General features: G+C 45.4%; 2 protein-coding genes across 5 annotated transcripts in view; one reads left to right on the top strand and one right to left on the bottom strand.

Annotated features, from left to right (window-relative positions):
• The window catches only part of Inhbc (inhibin subunit beta C), a 12,041-nt gene extending 7,263 nt beyond the window's left edge, over positions 1 to 4,778 (bottom strand). Inside the window, exon 1 of the mRNA XM_050163905.1 lies at positions 4,260 to 4,778. Within this exon, the coding sequence (XP_050019862.1) occupies positions 4,260 to 4,725 (466 nt within the window). The 5' untranslated portion in view covers positions 4,726 to 4,778. The remainder of the gene's footprint in view (positions 1 to 4,259) is intronic.
• Positions 4,779 to 4,918: 140 nt separating this feature from the next.
• The window catches only part of LOC126514779 (uncharacterized G-patch domain protein DDB_G0278987-like), a 14,523-nt gene continuing 6,309 nt past the window's right edge, over positions 4,919 to 13,132 (top strand). The window contains exons 1-3 of one of the 4 annotated variants that reach the window (XR_007595672.1): positions 4,928 to 5,040; positions 6,344 to 6,465; positions 11,045 to 11,148. Coding sequence is in view for 1 of the 4 variants with exons in the window: in XM_050163906.1 (XP_050019863.1) it covers positions 6,511 to 6,730; positions 11,045 to 11,148 (324 nt within the window). In the remaining 3 variants the exon portion in view is untranslated. The other 3 variants (XR_007595673.1, XR_007595674.1, XM_050163906.1) reach the window with 3 other exon arrangements.

The following is a 13,132-nucleotide window of genomic DNA, read 5'->3' as shown; positions in this document are numbered from 1 at the left end:
AAAAAAAAAGAAAGAAAGAAAAAGAAAATAATTTTTCTTCCTTTTCAGTTGACTCCGAGGTTACTAAGATCCTATTGTTTGCTCGGCAGTGGTGGCGCACGCCTTTAATCCCAGCACTTGGGAGGCAGAGGCAGGCAGATCTCTGTGAGTTCGAGGCCAGCCTGGTCTACAAGAGCTAGTTCCAGGACAGGCTCCAAAGCTACACAGAGAAACCCTGTCTCAAACAACAACAACAGCAACAACAAAATTTGCACTTGGCAGCGTAGTTCCTTCACTTGCGCAAACTAGACACAAACAACCCTCTGCAAACCAGGCACCCAGCACTCTTAGGACTCCAAGCCCCATGCACTGGGCTACATGTTCTCCCATTCAAGAATATGAGCGCCTCTGCCCCTGGTAACAACCACATTCAGGACAGTTTGTATTCAAATACATTCCCAGCATGTCAGGTATGAAGAACAGGAGGGCTGGTCTGGACTGAACTGGCTTTGGGTGCATGGCAGACCTCGCTTTTAGTGACTTTTCAGAGAGACTCCCTGTTTTCCATCTAATGTCTATGCATAATTGGTGTGCATATGACTGAAGTCTGATGCATTGTGGGAAGGGACATGGACAGCAGGAAAAACGAATGTGTGGCTGAATCTATTAATCAAAATCATGAACCACATAGACTACTCCTCCTTTTCTTGAACCCCATGAAAGGAATATTTGGAGCCCTCGAGGATTCTAGTCATGTGACCCAGTTACCCCCACCCCAGTTAATCTGTATTGTCACTTTGCTCCAAATAAAATTATCTTGCTTCTTTGCAAGTCTGTGTGAGCCTTTATTTTTAATCACTTGTATAAAAACCCGGAACACCTGACTCAGACTACAAGGGAAAGAGCAAGGGAAAGAGAGAGGCTTAAGAGGAGACACTAATGGACTGGAGAAATGGCTGAAGGGTTAAGAGCACTGACTGCTCTTCCAGAGGCCCTGAGTTCAATTCCCAGCACCCACGTGGTGGCTCACAATCATCTATAATGAGATCTGGTGCCCTCTTCTGGTGCGCACGCATACAATCAGGCAGTATACATAATAAGTAAATAAATCTGAAAAAAAGCCTGGCGGTGGTGGTGCACGCCTTTAATCCCAGTACTCGGGAGGCAGAGGCAGGCGGATCTCTGGGAGTTCGAGGCCAGCCTGGTCTACAAGAGCTAGTTCCAGGACAGGCTCCGAAACCACAAAGAAACCCTGTCTTGAAAAACCAAAAAAATAAAAAAAAAATCTGAAAAAAAAAAAGAAAAGAAAAGGGGAGACAGTATGATATACTCCAGAGTAGGCTCAGGTTTCTCAAGAGAAGGTTGCTGAGCCCATGGTTTTAAAGAAGATCTTAATAATCAAAGGAGCAGCAGTTTTTCCTAAAAGGAATGGAGATAATTCAAAATAAAAAGAGGGAGCTAAGGATATCATTCAGTAGAGTGTTTGTCCTCAGCATTGCAAAAATACAAACAAGGAAAAGGGCTGGGTGTCTTAGGAGGCAGAGGCAGGTGGATCTCTATGTGTTAGAGGCCAACCTGGTCTACAGCGTGAGTTCCAAGGTCTGCCAAGTGAGATCCTATCTTAAAACAAACAAACAAACAAACAAATCAGAGAGAGCTCTGCACTCTCTTGCAAACACAGGTCATTTCCTGTTCAAAAGTAAGGGCACTTTTTGATGGTAAAGATCCAAGGGTTAGGACTATAGACTTAGGAGCCCAGAGCTCCCCACAAAGCAGAATCAGGCCCCAGGGAATTATCTGTGTAGACTGAGCTCTGTGCTGGACAGAAGATCAGGACTTTCATGGATTAGTGCTGGGCTTGGTGGTACACACCTGTCCCAGCTTTTAAGGGATCAAAGCAATGCCAGGCTTGGTGCACACCTGTCCCAGCATTTAGGAGAGAAGATCATGAGATTTCTGAAGCCAACAAGATCTGGCAGAGAGGGAAGAGTGTTAGGTGGGTAGGGGGAAGATGTAACTTATTTTTAGGACATGGGCAACAGTGTGGATAGCTCGTCTCCAGGAGGGGACCCTTAAGAGCCCTGGTTTGCTGTGATTGACAAATTCTTCCATGAGGTCCAATTTTAAGCATCTAATGTGCAATAACTGAATCCAGGTATGCTCACCATCAGCGGTCACAAGGCAGCGCGAGCCAGTTTCAGGATGCCACTAAAGATCCCTGAACCTGGAGAAAAATACCCGAGGAGCCTCATTGTTTAGCCTCTTGTTTCATGTGATGAGACCATGGACTTCAAACCTGATCCTAATGTTATGATGGACGGACATGTGACATGGAAGAGTCCAGGACAGGTGACTGTATATGGGGAAGGAAATGAGTTATTAGGGGCCAGAGCATAGACCATTAGATCTATATTGGCAGCCCAGAGGATAGACCATTAGATTGCTGTATTGGCAGCCCAGAGCATAGACCATTAGATCACTTTATTGGCAGCCCCTAGGGATCACCTTCTGGGTTGCATGAATTGATCCAGTTCCATTCCACCCCAGTTGTGGACTTGGCCACAGTGACATGCTTTGTCCACGGGATAAAAGTAAACAAAGTGTATGCAGAAGCCGGGCAGTTATTTACTCTGACACTGGCCTCTGGGAAGCCAGCCACCATGTTTAAAGAGGGTAGGGTTAAAGTGATAGAGGCTTCCTGGAAAAAGACTGCTATGGATTTTTTTTTGCTTCTGTCCCCTCAAAATTCATATATTGAAGCTGGGCACGGGGCAGTAATCCCAGCATTTTGGATGCTAAGGCTGGAAGGTCACGAATGTTTGGCCAATGTGAGCTATATTGTGAGTTCAAACCAGCTTGAGCTACTTAAGGAGACCTTGTCTCAAAAAAGAAGAAACAAATGTTGAAATCCGAATCCCAAGGTGATAGTATTTGGAGGTGGAGCCTTTGGGAGGTCATGAGGGTGGAGCCCTGGAGAGGGGATTCCTGTCCTATTAAAAGAGACTTCAGAGCGGTTCCTGTCTCTTTCTGCCACGAGAAGTTACAGAGAGAGGAGAGCCTTGCTGGACAGGAGTGGACTCCTCCCTATTTCCTGCTCCTTCCTACTTTTCCCACATCCTAAGGACTTTACCGATATTAACCCACTTACATTTCTAAGCCATCCTCTCATTAGCCTCGTTTCCGGATGAGAAACTGGCTACTAACTACCCAGGTCACTCAGCTAAAATGGCCCTGCAAGAGTGGGCGCCAGGCTACGTGGCTGCAAAGTTTGTGCTGGATTTCGAGGGAGCGAGAGTAGGGACCACGCACCAGGGGAAAGGCGCTAGGACCCCGTGAGGAGTGGCGGCGCCCACACCCGAGAGGAAGCTTGCAGTATCCTTCCTTGCATTTTGCTTCTAGTGCTAAGATTTCCTTATCTTCTCTCCAGCTCTTTTCTCTGTGGAAGCATTTTTTTCTTTCCTCTACATTTACCTTTTTGTTGTTTCTGAGACAGGGTTTCTTTGTGTAGCCCTGGCTGTCTTGGAGCTCGCTCTGTAGACCAGGCTGACCTCAAATTTAGAGATCCGCCTGCCTCTGCCTCCCAAGTGCTGGGATTAAAGATGTGCCCCACCTCACTTGGCTTACTGATTTTTTTTTTTTTTACAAAATATTATTTATTGGCTTTGTTTTTTGAGACAGGGTCTCACCTCTCACTGTGGCTGACCTTGGACTCAGAGATCAGTCTCCCTCCTGGGTGCTGATATTAAAGGTGCGCACAGTCACACCTGGTCCGAGACTGAGTTTCTTCATGGTTTGTTTTCACCTCTGTTTGAGTGCTATTTGACCTTGTTCTGACATGAGAACCTGAGGTATGGAGAGGTTTTATAATCGTGGTGTTTTACTTCTCTTTTTACATAAATGGGGCGCTCAAGTGATAGACCCTGGGGCCAGAGAAATCACAAACTCACCAGTAACCAGCCCTTGGCCTGGGGAATGGTGGGTTTACACGGGGAGAGTTATGGGGAGAGAGAGAGAGAGAGAGAGAGAGAGAGAGAGAGAGAGAGAGAGAGAGAGAGAGAGAGAGAGAGAGAGAGAGCAGAGGAGAGAGAACAAGCAGTTTCAGAAGTAAAACAGCAGCAGCTCCCACCCAGCTCCAGCCAGGTAGACCTGACCTATCATAGAGAAGTGTGGGGCAGGAGCTGGATGGATGGCTTGGGAGAGGCCGTCAGAGCGAAGTTGGGGAGGAGATTTTCTCTTTCCAGGGTCAGGTTTGGGGTCAGAGCTGCAGACCATGGACCCACCTGTCTCAGCAAAGCTGATGATCTCATACTCTTGTGTCTGGTCCTGCTCCAGCAGGGTTTCCTGTCGAGGCGCACGGAGGCGCCACAGTGCGGTCTTCAGAGCAGCTCTGGACACAGGCCGACTCAGTGTGGGGCGCTGGCGGAGGTGTAGCTTGTTCAGGATACTTTTCTTGGCCAAATCGAGAAGCAGCTCCCGCTGGCTCTCCAGATCGAAGGCGGCCCCCCAACATGCTGGACATGGACCATCAGTTTTGAGGTTGGCCATGGTGGCTGGAGTCAGTAACAAAAATAGCAAGAATAAGAAGGAAGCCATTGCTGGAGAAGGTCCTCCCTGAAGGACACCGATCCAGTTCTTAGGGTCTCGACAGTAGTGGCCTCCACTCTGTTCTGGCTGCCACGGACCCTGGGAGGAGTTTACCTCTGGCTGGCACGACTCCTTTTTGCCCGAGATAGAGCAGCTGAACATCTGCCCTGAAAAAAATGACGCCAGTACAGGTGGAAGTTGGCAGGAAGTCCCAGTGTCACCAGTGACAGTACGGAGCGGGGGATGTGAGGAGAGCTGGATTGTTTGGAGAGAGAGGTGTCTGTCCCTTGTTATTATTGGGAGGCCTGGGGACAAAGGTTAGAAATGGAATTCTTCCTCTGCAGAGCCTTGCTGTGAAGCCTGGGGGAAAGGCTGCAAGCAGAGGTTCTAAGATAAATTTACTGCAGGGGCTGAGGCAGGGCAATCACTGGAGCTCAGACCTTCCTTAACGTCTCAAAACAAACAAACAATAAATAAGTAAGTGAAAGGTGACTTTATGTCTGTGTGCGCATGGTGGGTGGCTGGGTCAGGTTCTCATGTAGCTCAGGCTTGCTTTGGACTTGTTATGTAGTGTGGGTTGGTTTTGAATTGCTTCCTCCCCTTCTCAAATCTGGTCTCACAGGCGTGTAAAAGGGTGATTCTTTCTTTTTATCTTTTTTTTATAAGTAAATGTAATTTTATTTATTTATTATTTATTTTTATTTTATGTGCATTGGTGTTTTGCCTGCATGTATGTCTATGTGAGGCTGTCAAATCACTTGGAGCTGGATTGCAGACAGTTTTGAGCTGCCATGACCTGGGAATTGAATCAGGTCTTCTGAGCAGTCAGTGCTCTTAACCTCTGAGCTATCTCTCTAGCCCTAAAATTTGCTTTTTGGCCCCCTTTTATTATTGTATTTTATGTACATGTTTTGCCTACTTGTATGTCTGTGCACCATGTATATGCCTGGTGCCTGTGGAGGCCAGAAAAGGGCATCTGATCCCCTGGAACTGGAGTAACAGATGGTTGTGAACCACCATGTAGTTGCTGGGAATTGAACCCTGGTCCTCTGAAAAAGCAGCCAGTGCTCTTAACCACTGAACAATCACTCCAGCCCTAAAAGGGTGACTCTTTTTGATTGTTTGTCTTTGAGACAGGATCTCATGATGTAGCCCTGGCTGTCCTGGAACTGGCTATGTGGACCCTGCTGGCCTTGAACTCACAATGATCCTCCTGCCTCTGCCTTCCTAGTGCTGAGAGTAATGGTGTATGCTAGCATACCTGTCTGAAAGGGTAACTTTTAAAAAACAAAGTGAAGTACTTCTGAGTTTCATTCTTCTCCTCCTCTTTTTCCTCCTCTTCTTCCTCCCCTTTCTTCCCTGAGCAGCCCTGGAATCAGCTCTGTAGACCAGGCTGCCTCTGCTTCTCAAGTGCTCAGATTAAAGGTGCGCACCACCAATGCCTGGCTCTTCTCTACTTCCTAAAGTCCACCAGTCCCCATCTTTCCTTCTTGTCTGCCCAACCTTCTTTGTTAGTTCTGGTTGGATTTTGTCCACCGAGTCAAAGTTATCACCTGAAAGGTAAGGATATGGGAGAGAAAAGAAATGTCCAAAAAACAGATGTCGCTCACACACTGTGTCAGAAACATAGGTCAGCATGTCAGGATCATTAAAAAGCAATAAAGTTGCAAGCTATGTCAGTTTCGTTGGCTACAGTTTACCAAGGAGTCCTAGTTTCCCATGAGAGCACCCGTGACTGTTGGTAACCAACAGTTTCTTCTGAACACCCTATTGAATACAGAGGCCAGGAGCGGACATGGATACAAAGAGTCGCTGTGGGTGGTTAGATATTAATAACTCCGTGAAGGAGCTGCTGGAGACCAGCAGAACCTCAGAGCTGAGCTAGAAGACACCCTATCGCAGGTAAGCGAGGTGCAGCACTATCTCAAAAAATGGGTGCATGGAAATATGGACAGAAGAATGGCCTCGAAAGTGGGTTGCATCAACCAGTGGGGCCTGTGCTCAGCAGATGTCCTCTGCCTATTGGTCCCTTCATGCATGTACCTGGGAGTTGGCCAGACGACAAGCCCTGGGGCCGTCCATCACAGTGTTAGGTGCCGTTCCTTTTGTGGGTCTGTGGGAGTGCGAGTGTGGAGGTACGGAGACTGTACCCTTCTTCCTCAGTCTGGTATGTTCATTCAATTTATGGGCCTGATCTTTCTACTTAAAACTTTTTAGAACAATTTGTCTAGTGTGTGCCTGTGTATGCCTGTGTGTGTGTGTCCTGTGCACAGTGCCACGGGAATTGTGTAAAGATCTGCGAACAACTTACAGAAGTTGTTTCTTTCTGTCTACCATGTGGGTACCAGGGATCCAACACTGGCCATCAGTCTTGGAAACAATTATCTTTAAGTGGTGAACTATCTTGCTGGCCCTCCAATGGTTTTGTTTCCTTTGTTTGTTTTGAGACAGGGTCTCACTATGTAGCCCTGGCTGTCCTGGAACTCACTATGTAGATGGGAGTAAAAGTGTGTGTCACCATGCCTGGCTTGATTTATTTATTATTTTTATTTATTTATTTGTTTATTTTGGCTTTTTCGAGACAGGGTTTCTCCGTAGTTTTTGGTTCCTGTCCTGGAACTAGCTCTTGTAGACCAGGCTGGCCTCGAACTCATTATTTATTTATTTATTGATTTTTTTGAGACAGGGTTTATCTGTGTAACAGCCCTAGCTGTCCTGAAACTAGCTCTTGTAGACCAGGCTGGCCTCGAACTCACAGAGATCCACTTGCCTCTGCCTCCCCAGTGCTGGGATTAAAGACGTGCGCCACCACCGCCCGGCTTTATTTTTTATTTTTGTCACTGGGTGTTTTGTTTGCATGTCTGTCTGTGGACCACATGTGTGCAGTACTTGTGGAATCCAGAGAGGGTGTCAGATTCCTCTGGGACTGGAGTTACAGCCATGTGGGTGAGCTACCATGTGGGTGCTGGGAATCAAACTTGGATCTTCCAAGAGAGCAGCCAGTGCTTTTAACTGCTGAGCCATCTTTCCAGCCTGTTTTACTTGTAGGAATAATGCATGAGTCTGTGCCTCCTGGTTTGTGTAGGACAGGTGATGGTGTCTACATGCACAAATGAGATGCAGGGTCATCCTGACTCTGCATTTGCACTCAAAATGGAGCCAACTGCTGCTTTGTAAAATGGTGTCACCAGGACAAGATGTGGCCTGAAAGCCACTGTTTGACACAACTCGACCAGGTCAGCAACTTAGAACAGGGCACAGCTTGGTTGCCCCTCCAGCTTCCTGTGTCCTCAGGGGCAAGACTGACGATGGGGAAGGGACCTGAGGTATGGATTTTCTCACCTTTTGCAATGAGTTCTACTTCAGAAAAGAACTTTTGAGATTTCTCAGAATTCTTACCTCTGTCCTGTGAGAGTCCCAAGTAGCGAGTCCCCGAGGAAGGAATTCAGTTTCCACCAGGGGAATTTACCCGACGAGGCTGGAGGTTGGAGAAAGCTGAGTAGCCATTTTAAACTAGGTGGTTTTACAAGAAAAAGTCTGGAAGGGCTGAGGGCTTGAACCTGGGACTTTACACTTGCTGGTAAAGAGGCCTAGCACTGACACATCCCACGGAAAGCTTCCTTTGACTAGGCCCGAATCTGAGCTAGTTACTTCACCTCTCTGGATTTGATTTCTTCCTAAAAAGTGAAGAGATTGACCAGTAAGAACTCCAAGAATGCTGTAATCTATGCCTTTAAAAAAAAACCAACCAACCAAACAAACAAAAAACCCTATCTGGTGGCTGAGATTGACATGAACTAAAGTAAGGTCATTTATGATTATTTAAAAAGTTATTAAAACTTTACTATAAACAACTTACAAATAAAATCATCACACATCAGAATTAATCAAACGCAAAACCTATTACCCCCCCCTCTTTGTTTTTTCAAGATAGGGTCTCTCTGTTTAGCCCTGGCTGCCCTGGAACTCACTGTGCAGACCAGGCTGGCCTTGATCCACCTGCTTCTGCCTCCTAGGGTTAGAGATGTGAGCCACCATACCATCATTTATATACCTAAGTGCATAAATACAACCATCTCAGTACATACAATGTTAATGTTACCTGTAACCTGTATGCATATGTTCAGGGTCAGACCATTGGTGTGGGAGAGCCAATTGGGGGGACTCTTCCTTGCAGGAGACTTTCCCTACCTCAGCGTGCCCCACTTGTCTGTAGCTCTTTTTCTGGGTGGAGGCCCTGAGAGCTTTTGCACTTCCCTGTGAGTGTGACGATTGGTGTCATCACTGTTCAGGCAGCCGCATTGATGAGATTTCATGCATTCAGTGAACTTCTCTACAGAGTTCTGAAGCTGTGAAGCATCACACTGGATTTTGCACTTTCATTCTCAAGTACATATTTATATACTTATCCAGTGCCAAGCCCTCCAAAAATTCAATTAGCTTTATATCGTTTTCATGAGTTCATTACCTTGCTTGCAGGTCTTCCTCACTACCTGATTTTTACCCCTTCTTGTTCTCCATTCTATATGTTATAATGTAGCCACATGTACATTTCTTTACATACATGTGTGTTTATAATAAGCTGGAAACCCCATATGAAAGCAAATACAGTTTTTTTTCTTTCAGAGATTGTATGACCTTGCTTAATATTTATTATACAGTCTAAATTTACACATTCCCTGTAGATTTTATGATTTCATTATTTTTAGAGGTGAATAGTGTTTCATTTTACAAATGTATCATTATTTTCATTATCCGTTTATCTGCTGATGGAGAAAACAAATCTCACCAGTATTTTTACTTGGCATAGATTTTTTTTTTTTTTTTTTTTATTTCGAGACAGGGTTTCTCCATAGCTTTTTGGTTCCTGCCCTGGAACTAGCTTTTCTAGACCAGCTGGCCTCAAACTCACAGAGATCCGCCTGCCTCTGCCTCCCGAGTGCTGGGATTAAAGGCGTGCGCCACCATCGCCAGGCTTATTTGGCATAGATTTGACTTAAGTATCTGAGGGTTAGGCATGTAGCTTGGTTGGTACTATGTTTGTCCAGCATGCATAAATTCCTGGGTTTGATACCCAGAATCACACATACTGGACATGGTGGTGTCTGCTTGTAATCCTAGTATCTGAGAGTTGGATGCACAAGGATCAGAAGTTCAAGGATGAGCTGGAGGCTAGCCTGGTCTATGTGAGCCTAGTCAGTAATTTCATGAAGCATTTACAATAGTGGCTGACTAACATTAATGTTTAATTAAAACTTGCATTCTTCCTGACACATAGATTGCTTGTGGGCCAGAGTCCTCTCATCTTACATGTGGTGAAGAAAGTCTGCCAGTATTTGCCAGTCAGATTGCTTCTTTCCCACATGTCATACTCCTAATTGCCACCTGTAGCCGCCAGTGAGTCATCTCTGCTGATCACAGTTACTTTACTAGACCAGCCCCCAGTTTGTATTTGTAACACTGACATTTAAAATATGTTGTTTTTTTTGGGGGGGGGGGGTTGTTTTTTTGTTTGTGTTTGTGTTTTTGTTTTTGAGACAGAGTTTCTCTGTAGCTTTGGAGCCTGTCTTGGAACTAGGTCTATAGACCAGGTTGGCCTCGAACTCACAGAGATTCACCTGTCTCTGCCTCCCGAGTGCTGGGATTAAAGGTGTGCGCCATCACCGCCCAGCTAAAATATGTTTATTAGGCTTGTACATAGCATGATCCAGGCTGTTTTCTAGCAATTACACCCATGTCTCCTTGAGTGAATATGGCTTTCTTCTACAGGGCCCTCACATGCTTTTGTGTGTGTGTGTGTGTGTGTGTATGTGTGTGTGTGTGTGTGTTAGGCTGTAGTAGATTTACTAGTTTCTGCTATACATATTTATTTATTTATTCATTTATTTACTTACTTTTGAGACTGAGTCTCACTGTGTAGTCCTGGGCTTCCTGTAACTCTCAGTGTAGATCAGGATGGCCTGGAACTCACAGACTCCCATGATTGGCAACATTTTTTTTTAATTAATATATATTTTTTTAAGATAAGGTCTCCTGTTTCCCAGGCTAGCCTGTAGCTAAGGAGGACCTTGAACTCCTGATCCTCCTTCCTTCATCTTCCAAGTGCTGGGGTCACAGGGGTCTCAGTTACATTTCCAGTCCTGTGATAAAACACCATGAGACCAAGGCAACTTATAAAGGAAAGTGTTTTTTGTTTTTATTTTTTAATTTTTTTTCGAGACAGGGTTTCTCTGTAGCTTTGGTGCCTGTCCTGGAACTAGCTCTTGTAGACCAGGCTGGCCTCGAACTCCCAGAGATCCGCCTGCCTCTGCCTCTGGAGTGCTGGGATTAAAGGCGTGCACCACCACCGCCAGGCTAAAGGAAAGTGTTTAATTTGCAAGTTTACCATTTCAGAGGGCTAGAGTGATGTGGGATGCCCCTCTGTAGGTGAATATGCTTTATTACCATTGGTTAATAAAGACAATGCTTTGGCCAATGGCAGAAGACAGCCAGGCAACAAATCCAAGCAGAGAGACAGAGAGGAAGAAGACAGAGGTGAGGAGACGCCAGCAGCTGCTGGAGGAGGAAGATGCCAGAGCATTTCCGGTAAGCTTTGGGTTATGGATGGTGCACAGATTATTAGAAATGGGTTAATTTTACGTAGAGCTAGTTAGTAAGAAGCCTGAGGCACTGGTCAAGTAATTATAATTAATATTAGTTTCAAATAATTTATTTTATAAGCAGCTTCAGGGACTCGTGGGTGGGAGAAAACTGGTCCAGGCGGGACACAGAAAAGTATCCAGCTACATTTGGTGTAACAACGTGGGCACTCGAGTTTCCACATAAGACCCGAGAAAGCTTAAAAAAATAAGGGGGTACATTTGGTATAACAACATGGGGCACTCGAGTTTCCTGAGTGACCTGAGAAAGCTAAAAAAATGAGGAGGGGGCCTCGGTTTGAACACACAGTGATGGATTCTCGCATCTCCAAGCCACGCAGTGTGCTGCATCATGGAGGATTTAGCTTTTACTCATACGATAAAAAAGGTTTATGGGCAACATGCTACAAGCAGCTTGGTGGTGACATGAGCCCACAGCTTCCCGGTGTTGGGGTGGTGAGCATGGCCCCCAGAGCTGGTGGTGAACTTAACCTCTGCCGTGTTGAAAAGCTGAACAGGGCAGAGCCAACAGCCAAAGCTGCACACTGGTCCTAGCCACACCTGCTTAGCATTTTTAAAACTCTCCTGGTCAGCCAGGCAGTAGTGGCGCATGCCTTTAATCCCAGCACTGGGGAGGCAGAGGCAGGCGGATCTCTGGGAGTTCGAGGCCAGCCTGGTCTATAGAGCTAGTTCTAGGACAGGCTCCAAAGCTACAGAGAAACCCTGTCTCAAAAAAAAAAAAAAAAAAAAAAAACAAAAACAAAAACAAAAAAACCCAAGAAACTCTCCTGGTCAGAAAATGATTATAGATACACAATTGTTGAAATAGGAGCGGCAGGGCTGCGTCCCCAGCACCCCGCCGCCCGCATGGCTAGGTTATGCCCGAAATAATTACACGGAAACCGTATTCTTTCAAACACTGCCTGGCCCGGCTAGGTCCAGTTTCTTATTGGCTAGCTCTTACATATTGTTCTAACCCATTTCTAATATTCTGTGTAGCCCACGAGCTGGCTTACCAGGGAGGATCTTAACCTGCGTCTGTCTGGAGTGGGAGCATCATGGCGACTCTTCCTCTAACCTTCTTTCTCCCAGAATTCTCTTCTGTATACTCCGCCTACCTAATTTTCTATCCAATAAAATGGGCCAAGGCAGTTTCTTTATTAGTAAGAAATCATTCCCACATCACTTAGGTGCTTGCTGACACTGAATAAGAAAGTGTCTATTCGCAAGTCCACAGTTCCTCCAGGTACCCCACATCTACGTGTTCCAAAAGTCCCAAACTAGAACCCAAGTTCTCAGCACATCTGACATACATTCAACAATCCCACTGTGGTAATTTGAATTAGAAATGTCTCATACAAATGAGGCATTTGAACACATGGACACACAAGGTCAGTTGATGGTCCAGTTCGGGACTTTTATATGGTGGAGCCTTAGTGACAAAACTCCATTAATGGGACCGCCCTTTGATGACTCAGTATAGACTTCTTGGTTGAGTTTCAGTTGGTCACATCTCAATCTCCTGCATTTGCTTTCAGGAATCCAGCTAGATTCCATGACTCTGACCCACACAAGAATGCTCTTATCCCTCCAAAACTAAGAGAGACAGAGAGATGCTCACTCTTTTTTGTTAATACAAGCACTGGTCACATGACATGGGGAGGGAGGTGACTCACAGCTGTCGAATCTTATAGCACAGTTCAGTTAATTCCTCACTGTGTGCCTACAAACAGGCAAAGTTTTTTTTAAAAAAATATAACTAAAAAACAGAGCACAGCTTAGAATGACAAATAATATTGTATTAAAATAAAGAAAATCTATGTCACTGAAAAAATAGATATAACAACCACATTTTAAAAAAATAGAATTTTATCAAACAGGATTAATAAATAAGTGTCAAACACTGAAAGGCAAACAGAAAACAAGGGACA

Source organism: Alexandromys fortis, unplaced genomic scaffold (assembly GCF_014885135.2).
Source record: "Alexandromys fortis isolate MF-2015 unplaced genomic scaffold, M_Fortis_MF-2015_v1.1 scaffold_125, whole genome shotgun sequence".
Classification (NCBI taxonomy): Eukaryota; Metazoa; Chordata; class Mammalia; order Rodentia; family Cricetidae; genus Alexandromys; species Alexandromys fortis.
This window is presented reverse-complemented; position numbering and strand designations above follow the sequence as displayed.